General features: G+C 42.2%; 1 protein-coding gene across 1 annotated transcript in view; it reads right to left on the bottom strand.

Moving 5' to 3' along the window:
- Positions 1-20561, bottom strand: part of aldh1l2 (aldehyde dehydrogenase 1 family, member L2) — a 59497-nt gene that overhangs the window by 19241 nt on the left and 19695 nt on the right. The window contains exons 5-13 of the mRNA XM_049567066.1: positions 20405-20506; positions 15054-15143; positions 8289-8423; positions 7942-8067; positions 7716-7807; positions 4259-4406; positions 2574-2693; positions 2309-2436; positions 1812-1962 (exon numbers count right to left, since the gene is read on the bottom strand). Coding sequence (XP_049423023.1) covers positions 1812-1962; positions 2309-2436; positions 2574-2693; positions 4259-4406; positions 7716-7807; positions 7942-8067; positions 8289-8423; positions 15054-15143; positions 20405-20506 — 1092 coding nt within the window. The remainder of the gene's footprint in view (positions 1-1811; positions 1963-2308; positions 2437-2573; positions 2694-4258; positions 4407-7715; positions 7808-7941; positions 8068-8288; positions 8424-15053; positions 15144-20404; positions 20507-20561) is intronic.

Genomic DNA, 20561 nt, shown 5'->3' with positions numbered 1-20561 from the left:
GTCCAACAGTCCATTCTAAAGCCTACAAAGACCACCTTCAACAATATGAAGATGTCATATGGCCATTCCACCTGTTACTCTCAGCTCATACAGTCTGGCTCCGGAAACCCCAAAGAACTTTTCACCACAATCAACAAACTCCTCAACCCCACAACTGTTCCCAATCCTTCACAGTCAAAAAATGCACCTCTTTTTTGTCATTTGTCCAAGACAAAGTTGATACTATCCACAGAGACCTGGCCACTTCTCAATCCTGACTTCCCAAACTACAGACCTATCTCCAACCTCCCCTTTCTATCACTATCTATCTATCTACTGTAACGTGCTGTTCAACTGCTTCACAACTCAAATCAATCAATCAATCAATCAATCAATCAATCTCATTTATAAAGCCCAATATCACAAATCACAATTTGCCTCACAGGGCTTTACAGCATACGACATCCCTCTGTCCTTAGGACCCTCACAGCGGATAAGGAAAAACTCGCCAAAAAAACCTTTAACGGGGGAAAAAATGGTAGAAACCTCAGGAAGAGCAACTGAGGAGGGATCCCTCTTCCAGGATGGACAGATGTGCAATAGATGTCGTACAGAACAGATCAACATGATAAATTAACAGTAATCCGTATGACACAATGAGACAGAAAGAGAGACAGAGAGAGAGATGCAGGACAGACAGTAATGACAGTAGCTCACAACAACATTAATTAAAGTAATAATATTATAATTCTAATTACGGCTATTGTGGTACAATATGATGAAAGTATATATTAATATCTGATAATAAACAAAAGAATACAAAATCTGATACAAAGCCCACCTCTCTGCCAATAACCTCTATGAATCATTCCAGTCTGGTGTCCGTTCCCACCACAGCACTGAATCTGCCCTCCTAAAAGTCACAAACAACCGTCTCCTCTCCTATGATGCTGGCAAACTCAACATACCCATCCTTCTTGACCTGAGTGCAGCATTTGACACCATAACCCATTCCATCCATCTGTACCGCGGCTGTGGTTCAGAGGTAGAGCGGGTCGTCCACCAAGTGAAAGATCAGCGGTTCGATCCCGGGCTCCTCCAGGCTGCATGTCGAAGTATCCTTGAGCAAGATACTGAACCCCAAATTGCTCCCAATGGCTGTTCCGTCGGTGTGTGAGTGTGTTAAAACTGAGTAGCAGGTGGCACCTTGTATGGTAGGCCACCAGTGTATGAATGTGTGTGTGAATGGGTGAATGTGTAAAAAGCGCTTTGAGTGGTCACTAGATGACTAGAAAGGTGCTATACAAATGCAGGTCCATTTACCATCCATTTACCGCCTTGAAACCGCTCTCAGCATCACCGGCACTGCACTCTCCTGGCTCAAATCCTACCTCTCCCACAGATATCAGTTCATCAGCATAAACACTAAAAACATAAACTTCAAACTCCTCATCGTCACTTACAAAGCTCTCCACAACCTGGCCTACCCCTACCTGTCTAAGCTCCTCCACTGGCACACTCCCTCCCACACGCTTAGGTCTGCTGATGCCAACCTCCTAGCGAAAATGCATCTGTCTGGGAAGTACTGAGCATACGACTGAATAAATAAGACTTGCACTATACTGCACGAGTGAGAATTTGTAAACTGAAGTTTTGATATAGTTCAATGTGGTCCCCATTTACTTCAGTTCATGAAGAATGTTCACCTTTTTTGGATTCTCCATTGACCATGAAGGCAAAAAAAAAAAAAATCACAAATTCAACATAACACGCATTCATTAATTGATACAAAAATGGTCAGTTTGCGCAGGTGAAGTATTCCTTTAACCTACCTGGATTTTGTCACACCAGCCGGCAAAGTACCGGAAGGTCTGGATGGACATGCCTACGTGTGTCTTGAGGGCCAGAGTGTACACAGCTCCTGAGTCGATGGACTCGATAGTGGCCAGCTCCTCCTGGTGTTCCTCCATCAGGTCTGCAAGCCTGGAGGGAGAAGGTCAGAGGGGACAGAGTGTGGGGATGTATTTAAGATGGCTGATACTGCCGGTCAGTGTGACTGTCTGCTCTAACTATGACTGGATGCTGACGTTACAGCTTCATGCTAGTTAACTGTCTAGCCTGTAAATTGATATTAGCGGTACAGGTTTTTATTTGCCAAGGATGCTGATTTTGAACAAGAGAGTACAGCAAGCCTGTGTGCTGTAGCAGAAAAAAACATGTCATTTAGTCATGGTTGTTTGGTGTGTGTTTCTGGCCTTGTAGAATCTGGACTGGAGTGGTTTTTATAATCATGCAATCCCACTGTAGTCCTCTAGGTGGAGCTACTCACCTGTAAAGCAGGCTTCCTCTGTCTCTAGGGTTCATCCTGCCCCAGGGTCCATTATCATAAGCTTCTTTGGCAGCTGCTACTGCCAGGTCTACATCCCCCACTGAGGCATAGGACACTTTACAGATCACCTGGTCAAAGACGCAATGGTCACACACACTCAAATAATCAATACAAGTGCAAGAAACGATTCCTCAGACAAAACCTCTTATGCATGTATGTGTGTGTGTGTGGGGGGGGGGGGGGGGGGGGTATTCCTGTGACTCACTGATCCATCAGTAGGGTTGATGGTACCGTAGGTCTTGCCATTTTCTGCATCCTCAAACTTGCCATTGATGAAACACTGGTGTGGCATTTTTACTGTCATGTTGTTCACGTCTTTGGTTGCCTGCATACAATACAGCAGTGACAGTACAGCAATCACAAATCAGCCAACCCCAAACATGTTTGCAAGCACCTTTGTGCACATCTAAAAATATAACGTGTGATGAAAAATATTTAAAAAATCTAGAAACAATCTGATTTGGAAGTTAAATGAAAGTATCTAACTTTTAAGTAATCTCAAAACTAACTGACGAAAGTAATGCAGTATTCATATACTTGCAGTATTATGAACTGGATGTCTGTGGTTTGTATTCTGTTTTCTGTTTTTAAATTTTATTTTTTTATATTCAAAAATACTGTTAATGCAAACCCAACATTTCCAGCCTCACATTAAATGTATGTAACTAAACATGACTTTTATTATGATGGGGTCACAGGAAATGCAATGTATTTTCAGTGAGCCACTGTTCATCATAAACGCATCTACAAAACAAAACAACAGTAATTTGGGGCATTTTCTGACAGTGGGTAAGTCTGAAATATTGCAGGGAGACAGGGACAGTCAGCAGCAGCCACAGTGAGCTGTCAGATGAGGAGTTGCAGGCGACAAGCTGCACACCCTTAACCACTTATTCAAGATTTGTACTTCTTTGTCAAATCAATGCCGTACCTGTGGCGTAGGCTCTGTGTAGACATGTACCCTATGCCATAGCGTAAGCCATAGCCTGACATGCACTTCCCGAGAAATGTAACCCCACGTGGTGGCAACACAGGTCTCCTGTTTATTTTTGTAAACTGAAAACCATTTCCCTTGGAAGAAACGAAGATTTTATTTACTTTAATTTCACAAATAAACAATAAATTGTTAAGACAATAAAGCCCCCACAAAATAGAATTTTAAGTCTTGTGTGATTAATCCTGGCTTCATGTTATTATTAGAGGAAAACCCCACTAGCCACTGGGGTAATTTAAACAATGTAAAATGTCATAAGCTTATGCTAATAACATTAGCATGTTTTATTTGTGAGGAAAACGTGTTAAGTAAAAGAGAGTTGTTTTGTCAATGAACCTTATGAGTTGCAACGGAGCCAAATTTTGTAATGTAACCTTTGTTACATGTTGCTGTTGCTCCTGGCTTCACATGGGTGGAGGAAATTTCTGCTGGCTACTAGGCTAATGAATACAATGTAAAATGCCACAGGCTTGTGCTAATAACATTAGCATGTTGTATTTATGGGGAAAATGTGTCCAGCAAAAGACAAGAGTTTTGTCTGTGAATCCTGTGAGTTATATCTTCTGTTTAAAGTTGTCTCTATTAAGCCATGTTTAATGTGTGTTTGAATCAATCAAACCCCGCCGCCAGCTTGTGTTTTGGAGTTGTAAATACAAAGCAACACAGACATACCACTGCAAAAGTATAAATGCTCGCAATGGTGTTGGCTACAGCATAAGCTCTGCGTAGAGCCAACGCACAACTATAAATCTGCTTAGTGAGGAAAACAACTTCTTTCACTATACACTGATGTCTGCTGACTCATGCTGTGTGCAGAATAATATCAGATTACGGTTTTTCTGCCCCCACGAATCTTCGGACTCAGTTGGGATTCACAGGGGGAATGGGGGACTCACATAGTCAATGACCAGCTCCTCCTCCTGGTCCTCTCCTCTCAACTTGCGAACAAACATCTGGATGAAGTCCTTGAAGGTGGTAGCCATGTACACGTCTTCATTCTGCAGCTGGACGCCCGCGCACTTCTGCTTCACCTCCTCCACCAGCCTGGAAACAGAGACAACAGAGCTTCATCAGTAGCTGTTCTTACAGGGTTTATGATAATTTATAGGCTTACAGTTTTTATTTGTCTGACTTTGTATTATTTGTTCATAAAATTCCCTAATCCCATTTTATTATTTTTTTTTTTTGTTGCGTTACAGCCCCAGTCCTTAATATTGTAATCGTCAACTGGTGGCCTGCGGACCACATACGGCACAGCATCGCATTCAGACAGCAGAATATAATAAATTGAAAATGAAAGGATGAAAAAATGTGTTCCAGTAATTATGATATAAGTGATTATGAGTTTTTCATCTGCTATATTGAAGCAGCCCCCAAAACAACTGAGATAGAAATAAATTCATATGGATTTACCAACCACAAATATGTGCAATTGACCTGTGGATAGTAAAGACGTATTAATCCATCTATTAGCTTATTATTAGCGAGTAGTAGTGATGTGCTGGTCGACTCACAACCCACAGGGCAGGTAGGGCTGGGTGTCATTTAATTAATTACAGTACCAGGAACCTTATAGTGATACTGCTATAAAAAAGGTACTTTATTTAATATGATCCATCCACATTTTATGCATTTATTTTTTAAGAAGTCACAGGTGTGTTGGATAGCCATACTGAAAGGTTTGGTGGCATTTCGGATTGCCAACTGTGCTCTACTTCATCACACCACAGACTGTACTGCTGTGGTAGTGGACCAATCCCACATTGCATCAAATCGAAGACAGCTAGTGGTGAGTAGCAGCAAGCAAAACCATGCAAATACTTTTTTCTTCTAGATGTGGATACAAAAAAGATACATTGCAAGTACTGATACCCAGCCCAAAGGGTGGGTACAGGTAAGCTTACTTGAAAATATCACAAGTTAGATTTTAGTAACTTACAGAAACATTCCATGCAATACCCCACCTTTCACCTACTCTCTTGGCTTGAATCTATCGAAGGACAAGAGGCTCATGTTCCTGACAGCGTGAGATGTAAACATTAATGGCGTCCTCCCCAGCTGAGCTGTAACATCCTACACAAAACTGCTCACAAAAAGGACTGTGGATTATCTTGACTAACCAGGTCATCATTTCTGGAAAGTGACATTTTTGTTTTAGTTATTCAAATGTATTTGTTGGGCGGCACGGTGGTGTGGTGGTTAGCACTCCGGGCACTCCGGCTTCCTCCCACAGTCCAAAGACATGCAGATTGGGGACTAGGTTAATTGATAACTCTAAATTGTCCGTAGGTGTGAATGTGAGCGTGGATGGTTGTCTGTCTCTATGTGTCAGCCCTGCGATAGTCTGGTGACCTGTCCAGGGTGTACCCTGCCTCTCGCCCGATGTAGCTGGGATAGGCTCCAGCCCCCCCGCGACCCTCAAGAGGATGAAGCGGTTAGGAGATGAATGAATGAATGAATGAATGAAATGTATTTGTTTGGCGCTTTAAACACCACGAGCCGAGTGCCATCTAGTTGTATTATGTTGGTGAGAAGACATCTCTACAGCCAATAGCTCCAACACTTAGGAGCTCACACCAAAACTATCTGGACTGATAAACAGCACTACAGGTAAGACAAAAAAACTGTCCCTTCGAGAAAATAATCCAAAATAATGTTTTTGTTATAGTTTTACTGATGATGGTGTACATTTATTTTCATTCCGCCTTAATGTTGTGGCCTTTTGTTGGATTTTCAAAGATGGCGACAGTCTTTTTTTGGTGGGTGGGGCTTAGCTGGATGCAAAACAATTCTCCACAGACATTAGCTAGTGCTAGCTAAACTCACAAGTCAGTCTTTAGACGCTTTGCTTAACTAAAGACTGATGACTTTCTCCCTGATTTTGTGTTTAGATGGGCGGATACAATTTCAGAGTTTAAAAAAAACTCGCTACATTGCAGAACCAATAGTAAATCTGCAGGGCGGTCCTTTGGTGGCTCGCTGAACTCTTGTGCTCGTAAACATAGTCCAACTAGAAACACGTGTAGCGGTACAAAATGGCTCAAGTCGCTGTAAATCCTTTATTTCCACAATCTTGTGGACTGAGCACACGTTTGATAAAACGGAGTTAAATCTCTCGGCATCCATTTTCAAGCTCTCTGTGTGTTTGTTTCCTTGCGGACGAGAAAAGGGGGAGCGCACATTTCTGGGAGGGCGTGTCCTTTTCAAAAATGCAAGAGGCGTTGCTTTGTCTGGTGGCAAGACTAAGTGCTAGCTAGCGAGTTCTTTTGGCTTGTGTTAGGCAATGGTAGGAGATGTTACAAGTGGTGCATTCAGAAATACTCATCCAAGTGCCGGAGCGCACTCTGTACTGTACTGTACTGCTTGTTTTGCTTATATTCTTGAAGGAGCAGTAAGACAACAACCTTGTTCTGCTAATGCCTCTTGTGTTGAGGAGGAGAAGGGAGGTAGAAGGTCGAAGAAGGGAGATAGAAGACTGTGCTGTGGCGAATGGAAACCATTGAGTGCAACGAGTCCGACTGCTCTATCTCAGCCCGATGTTATGCGCGCTATATACGTCATCACGCCAGAAGGGCAAGGAAACGAGCATACACAGAAAGACCGGAATGAACTTAAAGAGGAATGAGTGTATACAAGTGCAAGAAATTCTTTCATTCGGAATTAGAAACGGAATATTCCAGCCCCTTACATCAGATTGAATTTTCAATTGCATTGGCCATTTTCATTCTGAATTAGGTGTTTACAAGATCACTTTTATGGGAATGAACTTTAATTCTGAATGAAAATGGAATTAAACTGTCCATGTAAACCCACTCAATGTTAGCTAATGTACTAAAAAGTTAGTGTTACGGAGAAATCCAACATTCCTCTTAATACCTCCCCAATTTCTGATTATGTGGACATGATAACCCTTAATACACATAACGTTATTCATCCCTACAACAGGAAATACTTTTTCCCCTAACATGATATGAAGTGTGTGTGCTGCACATGTGAGCATTTTTGATAATCGCCTCCATCCAGTCCTTTCGTCTTATCTCATTTAACCATGGTTGTCTTTGTTTTTGTTGACGGGCAGTGTCGGGTGGTATTTGCTAAAATTTAAGTTTCAAGCCATGACTCCTACTATTCTGGCTCCCAATAACACAACAAGACAACATTTTAAGACTCCTATGTAGCCTACAGCCCTGTGGTGGTGAGTCGTGTTTTGCCTCCAGCTAACAAACTGACATCATTGTGTCAAAATCTATAAGTATAGACTGTATTACTGATAGAAATGATAAAGGATATTAGAAAGAAAACCATTATTTGCTTATCTGTTCAACCAATCTCTGTACTGGCCTCCTCTCTCACCTGACCACATCCATGGAGGCGGCTCCAGACTTGAAGAAGTCTGTGGAGTCCTCAATGGCTGGGATGTTGCTGAGGATGCCCTGCCAGATGTTCTGTGATAAATGAAAGAATTCACAATCAGCAGCACTGTTTTGAGATGAATACCAGCTTAAAAAGGTCTGAAAAGTCCAGATGAACACGTGGTCCACAGACAGCCAAACATTGTTGTCCACCACCAGTAACTTGCCCTGATCTCTTCTGCCATCTTCTTTTCATCATCAGTCAGCTCCACACTGGAGCTTTCCCCAGAGGAGAAGTATTTAGAAGCAGGGATCATCTTCCCGTCTTCAAATTGCAGGTTCTTCACCAGGAGCTGTGGACCAAACACACGATGGATCAAATACAGGGATGAGGCCAGAGAAGGTAATGCATACTGTATCTGACTCATCTCCAGGTCAACTCTCAGCCTTAAAACCAACTGCATCTGGAGTGCAGCAGACAGAGAGCCAACAGAGCATTGCCACACTCGTCCAGCTCTGTTTTTGTTTGCTCTCAATATTTGATTTGTAGTACAACAAACTACAAAACACTCACAGCTTTCCCGTCGGTTCCATACAGCACAAGCCCATTTTTGGTGACCACACATGGCTGGGATGCCCCCTCTATCTCCAGAGGCTGACCGGCCGGTACAGACTCCCCCAACATGGACGAGCCATACAGGGTGACAGACTGAGGGAGAACATACAGAAAAGCATTAAAAAAAGTTCAAAAGGTTCAAAGGTTTTTATTGTCAATTGCTGTATGTACAGGACATACAGGGAATCGAAATGCTGTTTCCCTCTCACCTAGTATTAATGTCATACAATTTTAAAGCTAAAAGAAAGCTAAATTAGAATAATAATAATAGAATAAAAACAATATATGCAAGTAAAAATAAAGATACAACTACGCAGTATAACTAAAAGACAAGACACTCTAGAAGATACTCTAAACCTTTGTACAATCAAGGTGATCAAGGTACATGTTAGAGCAGCCTATGGGATGTACTTGATGTACATGTAGCGCAAATGACCAATAGCAGCAGATATGATATGGAGTGGTGCAAATGGTAAAGGTAAAGTGAAGTTTAGTGCACAGTGTAAAAACAGACAGTCAGCAGAAGTTTGTAATATAATACAATACAATATAACACAGGGGTGCAGATGTAGTGAGTCTATGTGCAAAACAGCAGAGGTAGTCTTTATATGCAGTGGGTGGAATTACAATCCAGGGGCAGGGGGCAGAGGGGGGAGGTAGTGGATAGTTATGCTGTGCATCATTTACACTTTTATTAACCTGAAATGGTCACATTTTAATATGGTGTGGCAGGTTTAGGTAGCTAGACATAACATGAACCCAAATCTGTAATGTCATATTTCAATAGGTTCCTCTCTTCATCGTATTTGGCACTGTCCTAATACACAGCAGCTCTGCTCTGAGGTGTGTTAAATGCTCTCAGCTTGGGGATAAGACCTAGGTGCTGGGTATAAAGGAATAGTCACACATTTCCAAAAATGCACTTTTTTGCCAAGAGTTAGAGAAAATTGATTCCACTCTTATGTGTGTACAATCAATATGAAGCTTCACAAGGCAGTTAGCTTAGCTTCACATCATCACTGGAAATGGGGAGACAGCTAAGCTGGTTCCCTCTCTTAAACTAATTTCCATTTACACCAAAAGTAATGTATATTTACTGATGTATCAGGTCTGACATCACAAAGGTGCTGAAAAACAGGCTAGTAAACAGCAGAAGGCAGAATGGAGGACAGTGAAACTGTCATGGTGGATATTTTTTTTTTATATCTGTTACTTATTCAGTTTCTTTTTCAATCTTGGTCCTGTCTAATTTAGAATGATGTTTGAGCGCATATCACATAGCACCGGAAAAGGGCAGAAAATTAGCACATCCACCCATGTGTCATATTTCCATTATTGCCATTATTGAAGCTAAAAAATACCTTGGAATACTGCAGAATGATTGGACCGGATAGTGAATGCTGATTTTAATCTTTCCCAATAAAGACAAAAGCCAGAAGTAAGTGTTTTTTGTCCGGTGGGAGAGGGGCCTAATGAACATCTTAATCAAGTGTTAATTTTGACAGCTATTCTTAGTCTTGAGACAAAAATGCTTATTAGTTTTAGTCACATTTTAGTCATTTTTATCCTTCATAGTTTTAGTCTAGATTTAGTCAACAAATATTAAACATGTTTTAGTTGATGTAAAATTCATGACTTTTTTTTTTCTTTGAAAGATTATTTTTTCGGGCTTTTTGCCTTGAATGTACAGGACAGAGTGAAACGGGGTGAGAGAGAGATCGGGGGGATGACATGCAGAAATGGTTGCAAGCCGGAGTCAAACCTGCAACCGCTGCAGCAAGGCATCGCCTCTGTACATGGGGCGTTGGCACTATCCACTACGCTACCGATGGCCCGTAAATTCAAATTCATGACATTTTACTCAGCTTTTGGTTGTATAAAAATTTCTTTTAGACATTTTTTTTTCTACAACTACAAATAATTTTTACACACTTACAGTCATCTCTCCAGCAGTTTTTGACAGATTTAAGGGGTGATTTACAAGCATACATATCTTTTTTAAAAGCTCAATATCTCTCTATTTATGCTCTCAAAAACTTTGATACCACAAATAACTAATCTGAGACAACTAGGATTTATATCCAGGTTCATTGTAAACTCTGCCTTATCTATCTCACTGTTAAAAAGCAGAGAAATAATTTAATTAAAGCCTGAATTCTTTCTTAATCTGCAATATAAGTCTGTAGGTTTAAACTCATGTCCACTGGAGTTAGTGATTAAAACTAAACTTTCATCTCTGTCAGAGAAAACTGATCTGAGTTCAGACTGTTTACTTACAACACAGCTACACTCACAGATAACTGAGCCTCCTACCTGCCTGTAAAACTGCATCAACCCATAAACCTTCCTGAAACAGTCTGGACTAAGTGGAGTCCTGCAGGGATCAACAGATGTGAAGTCAGGTGGCTGGTGGCTGCTTGCTCCGCTGCTGTTCAGCAGCTAATGAGCAAAGCTAACTACTAACAGCCACCACTGCAACTAACAAACTCCACAAATCCATTCAGTAGCTCCACCATCCACAGTCAGACACACATGGCTGATTATTTACTGTTGAATTATAGCTCACAACTCACACCAATGGCTGACGCTGCTCCGGTGTGAGTGCTTTTGCTGGCTAGCAAAACATCCTGGTGCAGACTATTTACTGGAGTATACCAGCCTGCTGCTCGTTAAGCATTTGAAGATAATTACAAACACAGTGGTTCTTGGCTTTCAATGGCTATGGTTACATGATAGCTTCTCATTCAGAATGAAATAAATCTGAATGAAATCATTCGGAATTAAAGTCTTTCCAGGTAGTTTACATGGGAAATATTCATTCCGAATGAGGGTTTACATGGGAGATCAGTTCAATCGCCTGTATTCAGGTCTGCGCAAGGTTTGGGGCAGGGAAGGTTTCTGATTGGATAGGGAGCGGGGCGGATGTTACGTGTTTACGTTTACCGGAAGAAAACACTGTATAGTCCTCGCTCTGGATAACAAGATGCTTGACGCCGCCGTTCTTAGTGCCTTTTTCGGGCGTGTTTTGCTTATATTCTTGAAGCAGCAGTACGACAACAACCTTGTTCTGCTAATGCTTCGTCTGTTGAGGAGGAGACGGGAGGTAGAAGGTCAGAGAAGGGAGACAGAAGACCGTGCTGTGGCGAATGGAAACCGGTGAGTGCAATAAGTCCGACTGCTCTATCTCAGCCTGTTGCTATGCAGCCCGTTGCTATGCGCGCTATATACATCATCGCGCCAGAAGGGCAAGGAAACGAGCATGCGCAGAAAGACCGGAATGAATTTAAAGAGGAATGAGTGTATACATGCACACAAAATTCTTTCATTCGGAATGACAAACGGAATAAACCACCCCCTTTAATCGGATTTAATTTTCAATCGGAATGACCGTTTTTCAATCGGAATGACCGTTTACATGACCACTTTTAATCGGAATGGCCTTTCATTCCGATTAAAAGTGGAATTAAACTGTGCATGTAAACGTACTGACTGTGTGAAAGTCCACCACTAACATCTTCGCCATGTCTTGTCTACAAAAATGAAACATAGATTTCATCTTAGTTCTATTATCGGGATAAATTTTTAGCTCATCATCGTGTCATTTTCGCCATTGAAAAAATGTCAGAAAGATGTTTAATTTCGGTTGGAATGACAAACCAGATTGACAATATTTTAGTAATATAGTTTTGCTCTCCGTACCTTACGACTAATTTTTTCTACGTTAAGATGATGTTGGCATGTGACACTTGGAAGATGTTGGATTTTGGTTAATGACAACTTAAAACCAACAAAATGTCAACGTCATCTGTGGTCAGTATTCTACATCAAATTGAAATTTGGTCATCCAATATCACAACCTAAATTCAACTAAATATTATTGTCTGATAGCTGTGCATGTTTTTAGTAAAGCAACAGGTGCTGTACTGCTCATGTGTTTAGAGACAACTTGGTAACTGCAGCTGTTACTTCATGTGTATTGACAAGAAGCTTCTTCCTTCCTTCCTTCCTTAACAGCTGTTATTGCTTTCATCTTTTGAGTGTGAGTGTGTGTGTGTGTGTGTGTGTGTGTGTGTGTGTGTGTGTGTGTGTGTGATCAAGGCTAAATGTGGTTCTAGTGACATCAATTGTAGTTGTAACTACCACACAAGTGGTTTTGAGTATATTGCCAGGTGTTTGTCTGTCTGTCTGAAAAAAATGAATGTGCTCCGGCAAAGAGGGCTGGAAGAAGGGGGGTAAGAAGCATCAGCCCTTTTTACACAGAGCAATATAAAGCTGTTACAAAGTCCCATCTTTATGCCACCTTTAAATTTTTACATAGGACCAAACAACAACAACATGCCGCTTCAATGTGTGATTTTAGACAGCATGCCGGCGCTGCAAAAGCAAAAGAGGTAGGCTGGGCAGACATGTTACACAACAGCATTGGCCTTTGGTGCAACATATAACGTACTCCTGCAATGCTTTCTATACAATAACAATGGCATAACATGGCAATAACCATCATTTACCGTCTCTCATACATAGCGGCTGATCTTGTTTTCTGCTCGGAGGGTAAGAAACTCCAGGAAATTGTTGTTTTTCTAATTTGTGGATATTTTGGCTGCAGTACACAACAGACGTTTCGACAGAAAGTCTTCTTCAGTGTGTAACTATGGTTACGGAAGTGGCGTTTAAGTACGCTCGAAGCAATCAGAGCAGATGTGTGAAAAAAATACTAAACACTTCCGCCATAAAATGTAGTACCAACTCACAGGCAGAGAATAAACAGTAAACAATCTGAGTATGTCACAGCTAATAGCAGTAGATGCACCGAAAACAGATATACATAGGCATAATATACTCTGTTCATACAAAAAGGCACTTTGAACAACAGTAAAAGCTATGTGCATGAGGGGGCAGAGTAAGTCCCAAAATCTCAATTAACAATCAGATCATAAATGCACAGGAAAAAAATGCATAAAGTCATTGAGTAACCGTCCCTCAATTACCAATCAGATCACAAGTTGGTTGTACCTTTCATACAGAACAGCAAGGCAGCATAATGGCCGGTGCCATCTTGGTTTTTAGGAGACAGAATTGACCACATTTGGGTGAGAGACTGTTGCTGTGGAGGGGGGGTGAGGGTTGGATCTGAATGAGAAGCTGAGGACACTATCAGCAAACAGCCTGTCATTCCCACAAAGGCCTAAATAACATGTTAAGTGGTGAGAAAGAATTACCCCCTGTACAGTTGTCATGAGTGCTGAAATTAGCTATAGAGACCAAAACCTTTTTTTTTTTTTTTTTTTTTTTTTTTACCAGGCTGTAAACATGCTTATTTCTGCTGTGAAGCTGGGCATTTTAACATGAGGGTCTATGGGGACAGAGTGCAGGGCTCGAGACTGCGACCAACTGGTCGCATTTTGTGACCAAATACTAGACGGTGCTAGTGAATTTTACATCTACTCGCGTGTGTGCAACTAGCAAATGTGCCGTTCCCCATCCCTGTAAAGACTGGCAAAACGTGGAAAGGGCGAATGCACACCAATGTGTGTGCTTGTTGGGGACGGGGGGCAGGGGCAAGGGGGTACCATTAGTGGCCAATGTGTTTAAAGGGGGAGCGTCTTTGGATCGATCGCGCACAATACGGTGAAAGTTTCACTTTCGCTTATTGCGAGTGAGAGGTGACGGTGAGCAATGTCTAACCCGCAGTTTCCACATACTTCGTCTGCGCCGTGCAGCGTAGCAGATATGCTCCCATTCTAGTGAATAGCTTCATTTCTACAGTGCCACGGCGCACCGTTTTGTCGGAGATATGCGTCAGGTCTATTTTTCAGTGACTGCACATTGATAGCACATCAAGCCACGTAGCTCAGATCGCACCAAACCGGAAATGAACGCACACAGCATCCGGTAAATTTCAAAATAAAATCACTTTGAATTGAAAGCAAATAGCCATTTCTGCATTTATTATCAAATTATTTATCAGTAACACAATGAAAATGATAGGGAATGTGAATGTTTGCGTTGCAAGTCCATTTACGGTGTGCGCCCCTAAATTTTTTAGTTAGGGGCCACTGTGCTCCCAGTGAAAAAAGTTAGTGTAGAGCCCTGGAGTGGCTTCTGGAAGTAGCCTCAAGTGGTCGATAGAGGAACTGCAGTTTTTGCCATTGCATGTTGGCTTCATTTTTCAGCCCTGGAAGTTGCTGCTTGGTAGGAAGTAGAGAAGGGGCCATTGGCCCACCTGACTTTACACCCCCAACCTACGCTTGTTTAAGTCGCAGACCCCTGTATCACAGCTGGAGTGATCCCTCTGCAAGATGGTCTCAAGTTGTTGTTGCTGTTTTTCTTTCATATATACATGTCTATTTCTTTTTCTTTGAAATTTATTTATTTAATGTTTTTTCACAGTCTCCATTATGCCACAAAAGTTAAATAATGATATATATTAACAAAAAAAAGTTAACAGGGTGCCCAAAGATTCAAGACTTCAAGACCTTCAAATGCTGGTGAAAAGTAAGATTAATTGTATTATTGGAAAGAGTATAAAAAGAAAAGGTGCCCAAATGACTGGTTTAATGAAGTCTACCTGGACTTGGTGACACTGTTTGTAAGTTACTCAATATCCGCCTCCTGCCAAATATATCAGGATTCATATCAGCCACCCAAATCTCTGACAGTCTGACTTTACATTAGACACATAGTGTGGGTGTTTTCCTTGCTTGTGTGTTCCAGGAAACGCACCTGACTATCAATGACAGTCCAGGCACCAGGGACTTTGTCATGCCCGCGGATCCAGTTGTGGATGGCCTCAGCTGGCTGGGCCAGGTTGATCTGAGGGACAGAAAGACACTGGGGTCAACGAGCTGATGGCTCAGGTTCACTTTCACACCAGATCACCTACATTTCTGAGAATGAGAGGAAAGCCCAGCTGGTTGCCACGAGTTGAACGACGTGGAAAAAAAACTCTGCACTATGAATAGCACATGCAGACACACTGCCGGCAACGTGGCTCTAAGTGACAAATCAGAAAGCAGCTAAGACCAGCCCCACCTCTGTCCTTCCTCTCGTAAGATAAACACCAGGCAGCCACTGAGTCTTCTCAGTCTTACATATTTGGCCCTGAACAACATGTTGAGCTTGCAGTACATTTCCATGCTATACACTGAATGAGGGTGTTGTAGCACTGAGCAGCTGTCCAACAGCTTTAATACATGCTGAGTGTGTACAATGTAGCACCGTGGGCTGCAGCACAGTGACACTTTTAGTGTCTGAGTGATGTAAAAAAAATAAGAAAAAAAAAGAAAAGAAAAAAAGAGCCATATCAGTGTTTGATGTGAGGATCATTTGGGTCACCACACCCAGCATCTGCTTGGTAGATATTTAGGAATGACACTTGCGGGGTACTGGAGTACTACTGTCCCCATGATTTCATTCAAATCCAATTATTTAAAGAGCACCGTAACACTCCATTTAAGTTTGAACACCCATCACAAATTCAAAAAATGCATTCAAAGCCATCCACACAACCCCTTCCCAACACCCCCCTGTCCCCGACGTTACCTTACGACCACTGACTCCCCCACCACCTCTTAGACAGTGAGAAAGATAAGAGGGACACTGTTACAACTACCTGTCTACATCAGATGCATATTTACCTGTGCTGAAGGGACAGTTCACCTCAAAATTAAAACACCATATTTTTCTTTTACCTGCAGTGCTATTCAGCAATCAAGCGATTGTTTTGGTGTGAGTTGCTACGTGTGGGAGTCGCACAATGTCTGCCTTTTCCCCAATATAATGGAACTAGATGGCACTCGGCTTGTGGTGCTCAAAGCACCATGATTTCAGGAAATAGACAGCAACGTCTCTTTCCTGAAATCATGACGTGGTTACTTAAGATAATCCACAGACCTTGTTGTGAACAGTTTCATGTGGGAGCTATTTTTTTTCTATCGAATTACACCCACCAACGTTATCACCATGCAGAAGGAAGTGTGCATCTACTGCTAGCTCACCTAGCACCACTGATCTAGCTAACGTTATATCTCGTGCGGTCATGAGCACAAGCCTCTCATCTATGAGTAGATGCACACTTAGAATAGGTGGAAGGTGGGCTATTGCACGCAATGTTTTGTAAGTTATTAATAGCTAACTCATGATATTTTCTAGTAAGCTTACCCGTACCTGTCCTCTGGGCTGGGTACCTTTAAAGAACTTTTTTCTTTATATCGAACTACACCCGCCTACAAAAGCTCTGATTCTATGCCCAAGCGTTAAAGGGCCTGACCCAACCCACCAGGTTCAGGCCTGGCTGTAATTTCTCATTATTGCCCCCAGTCCTGAATCAGGCCTTTGTGGCTTTTTTATGAAACTTAAAGCTCTTGTGCATGAATGACAGGAGTTTTAATGGACTGAATAAACATACCCTTCCTTAGCTTTTAATAGATGCTAAAACATAAAAATTAGAAATTTTGATATGGAATTGCGCTCGGGCCAAAAACTGCTGCCAAGGGTCAGGCTCAGGTCAGGCTTGGACAAACCTCACGGACTGCATTTTTCATCTGCGTAATATTGCGAAAATTAGGCCCATCCTGTAAAATCCAGAATTGAATTTAAAATCCTACTGTTAACTTAAAAAGCTCTAAATGGTCAAGCTCCATCATATCTTAGAGAGCTCATAGTGCCATATTATCCCACCAGAACACTGCGCTCTGAGAATGCAGGGTTACTCGTGGTCCCTAAAGTCTCCAAAAGTAGATCAGGAGCCAGAGCCTTCAGCTATCAGGCTCCTCTCCTGTGGAATCATCTTCCTGTTACGGTCCGGGAGGCAGACACCGTCTCCACATTTAAGACTAGACTTAAGACTTTCCTCTTTGATAAAGCTTATAGTTAGGGCTGGCTCAGGCTTGCCTTGTACCAGCCCCTAGTTAGGCTGACTTAGGCCTAGTCTGCCGGAGGACCCCCTATAATACACCAGGCACCTTCTCTCCTTCTCTCTCTCTCTCTCTCGTATCCTATTACTGCATCTTGCTAACTCAGCCATTCTGGATGTCACTAACTCGGCTTCTTCTCTGGAGCCTTTGTGCTCCACTGTCTCTCAGGTTAACTTATATTGCAGTGGTGCCTTGATAGTGTGACGTGTGTGGTTGTGCTGCTGCCGTGGTCCTGCCAGATGCCTCCTGCTGCTGCTGTTATCATTAGTCATACTTCTACTGTTATTATACACATATGATTATGGTCACATATGTATACTATCAGATATTAATATATACTTTAAACATATTGTACCACAGTAGCCAGAACTATAATTATAATATTATTACTTTCATTAATGTTGTTGTAAGCTACTGTCATTACCGTCTGTCCTGCATCTCTCTCTGTCTCTGTCTCTGTCTCTCTGTCTCTCTTTCTGTCTCATTGTGTCATACGGATTGTTGTTAATTTATTATGCTGATCTGTTCTGTACGACATCTATTGCACGTCTGTCCGTCCTGGAAGAGGGATCCCTCCTCAGTTGCTCTTCCTGAGGTTTCTACCGTTTTTTCCCCCGTTAAAGTTTTTTTTTTTTTGGAGGGGGGGGGGGTTTCCTTATCCGCTGTGAGGGTCCTAAGGACAGAGGGATGTCGTATGCTGTAAAGCCCTGTGAGGCAAATTGTGATTTGTGATATTGGGCTTTATAAATGAAATTGAAATTGAAATTGAAAGTGTGTGGGTCCACATAGGGTTGGGCCTGACATTTTTGGGCCCAATTAGTGTTCTAATGCCCACCGTATAGCCACGCAGAAGAGAGTGTGCATCTACTCATGGACAAGAAGCTCATGACAGGTTGAGCTGTAATGTTAGCTAATGCCATGTGCCAGCGCTGGGTGAACTAGCAGTAAAAATCCGGCCCAACTCTACATGAACCTGCCTAGTTTCTTTTCAAGTCCGACCCGAGCTTGACTCATGGCAGCAGTTTAATTGAGACAGATTAAAAAACAGAATTTCTTCTGTACAAGAAATATAATATATATTATAGTTTTTTGTTTTAATATTAAAACAAGCAATACAGGCTATAATAGTGGCAATGGGCTGATGTGTTTGCACTTCTCCTTCTTCTCTGTTTTATTTCAATAGTCTGTCGTCTCCTGCACGACAAGTGTAGCAGAGTGGGCTGTGCCTCTCTGTGCAACTAGTGCACACAGCGATCCATGGCGATGCAGCACGGAGATGATGAGTACCTTTCTTGGCTGCATGTTACACACATCTCTGTCACTGCTGGGGAGGCAGAAGCACACACTGCCAACCAAGTCACCAAGTGGCCTTGCAGCCCCCTCTCTCTTTCTCTCGTTTTCAGTCCCTGTATCACACGCTCCCTCTCTCACACGCACTCTCTCTCTCCCCCCAGTTCTCTACTATATTAAGCTCCTGTTTCATTACATTTCCTCTCTCAGTCGCAACCCCTCCTCAACATTGGCTCCTACATGACACTACTCACAATAAGGTCTGTGAATTACGAGTGAGTAACTGGGTCATGATCTTTGGGAGGAGACATTAAGCTTTTAAAATGTATTTTCTGTCATTTAGTTCCATTATATTGGAGAGAAGGCAGACATCTCCATGGCCAATATCTCTAACACTCTGCAACTCACACCAAAACGATCTACACTGATAAACGGCACTACAGGTAAGAGAAAAAATATGTATTTTTGATTTTGAGGTGAACTGTAACTTTAATTTGTCAATAATCAATGGCAGTTGGCTCAAAATGAGAAGCTGCTATCGCTATGTTTCTTTTGATCTTTGCTGATAAAGAGTCACAAACAGATAAAAGGTTTGACGAGAGATTCCTTAGCATCTGAACTTAATGAATCCTAGTATTTTGCCAACGATGAACCACATCCAAAATGGAACCAGCTTTTCAAACCCATCCCTAGTCACCCATTCCAAAATGTCATTTTACCAGCCATTAGGGATGCACCGAAATGAAAATTTGTGGCCGAAGCCGAAGCCGAATAATATTAAGCGCTTGGCCAAATACCGAGTACCAAATACCGAATATCGTTGTTTAGTTTTTCATTAGTTTTTGCAGATGAACCCCCTCCAGATTAGTGTTGTCATGGTACCAAAATTGGGACCCACTGTACGATACCAATGAAAATATCATGGTTCTAAGTAGTATCACGATACCACAGTGAAAATGAGACAGATGTGCCTTTTGTCATTTGTAAAAAGATAAATCACTTTTCTATAATACATCAATGATATTTCAATGGAATAAATTACTTATTGACTTATTCATACTTCAAAAACAGCATCAATAAGTGATTAACATAGGGGGGATCAAAATAAAATAAATAAATAAAATAAGAATCAACCAGCCACCCTCCTCCCCTGACAGGTCCCTTCATAAGTAAAGAACAGTCCCCAAAGTGCGGTGAGGTTTGTGGGCCGTGAATGGCTCGTTTCTCCTCTGACACATCACGTACGGTCTGTGTTCGGCTGGCTCAGCTGTTCAGGTACTTCTGGGGAGTCACGACGCCAAGAAGAGGATATTATTGGAGCCGACTTCTCCGTCGCCCGGTAAGACGATGGCCGCCGTAATTGACAGGAATCCATTACTGTCTGTGTCTGTGACCCCCGTTCAACCCACAACCGATGGGATTCGCCTTTCGTTTCTGCTGCTGGTTGAAATCTGTAGGCTGCTCGCACAGCGTGCTGAATGATTTAGGCCTATTTTGCTCGCTCAAAACTATTTTTAGTCGCAAATGCGAGTGCAGTGATGGACGGATTGCCACACTGCCGACATTTCACTCCGCCCGTCAAGGCACGCTGTTTGATTGCGTTATCAAAACACGCCGCTATTATTCGGCCTTGCTTTTAACTTATTCCACCGAATACCGAATGTGTGTTTTTTTGCAATATTTGGCTGAATATATTCGGTTACCAAATATTCGGTGCATCCCTACCAGCCATCATTGGAAGTAGTGAATCAAGTTGCAAATACATTCGTGTGCAGTTCCCTACTTTGCCCAGTTGGTGCTCCAGCCTGGATAAATGAAAACATACCACAGCAAATTTATATCACATAACAGACTTTGGGCTGCTCTCACCTTAGCGTTGGACTTCTTCTGAATGCCTTCATAGCTCGCTCCTTCCTCTGTCTGGGGAATTCGAGGGGCCTTTCCATCAGCAATGAGCTGCACCGACTCCACCTGCACCAGGAATAAGTGTAAGCGTGACACCTCAGTCTGTGCTGTGTGCAACAAT

Source organism: Epinephelus fuscoguttatus, linkage group LG22 (genome assembly GCF_011397635.1).
Source record: "Epinephelus fuscoguttatus linkage group LG22, E.fuscoguttatus.final_Chr_v1".
NCBI classification, from domain to species: Eukaryota; Metazoa; Chordata; class Actinopteri; order Perciformes; family Serranidae; genus Epinephelus; species Epinephelus fuscoguttatus.
This window is presented reverse-complemented; position numbering and strand designations above follow the sequence as displayed.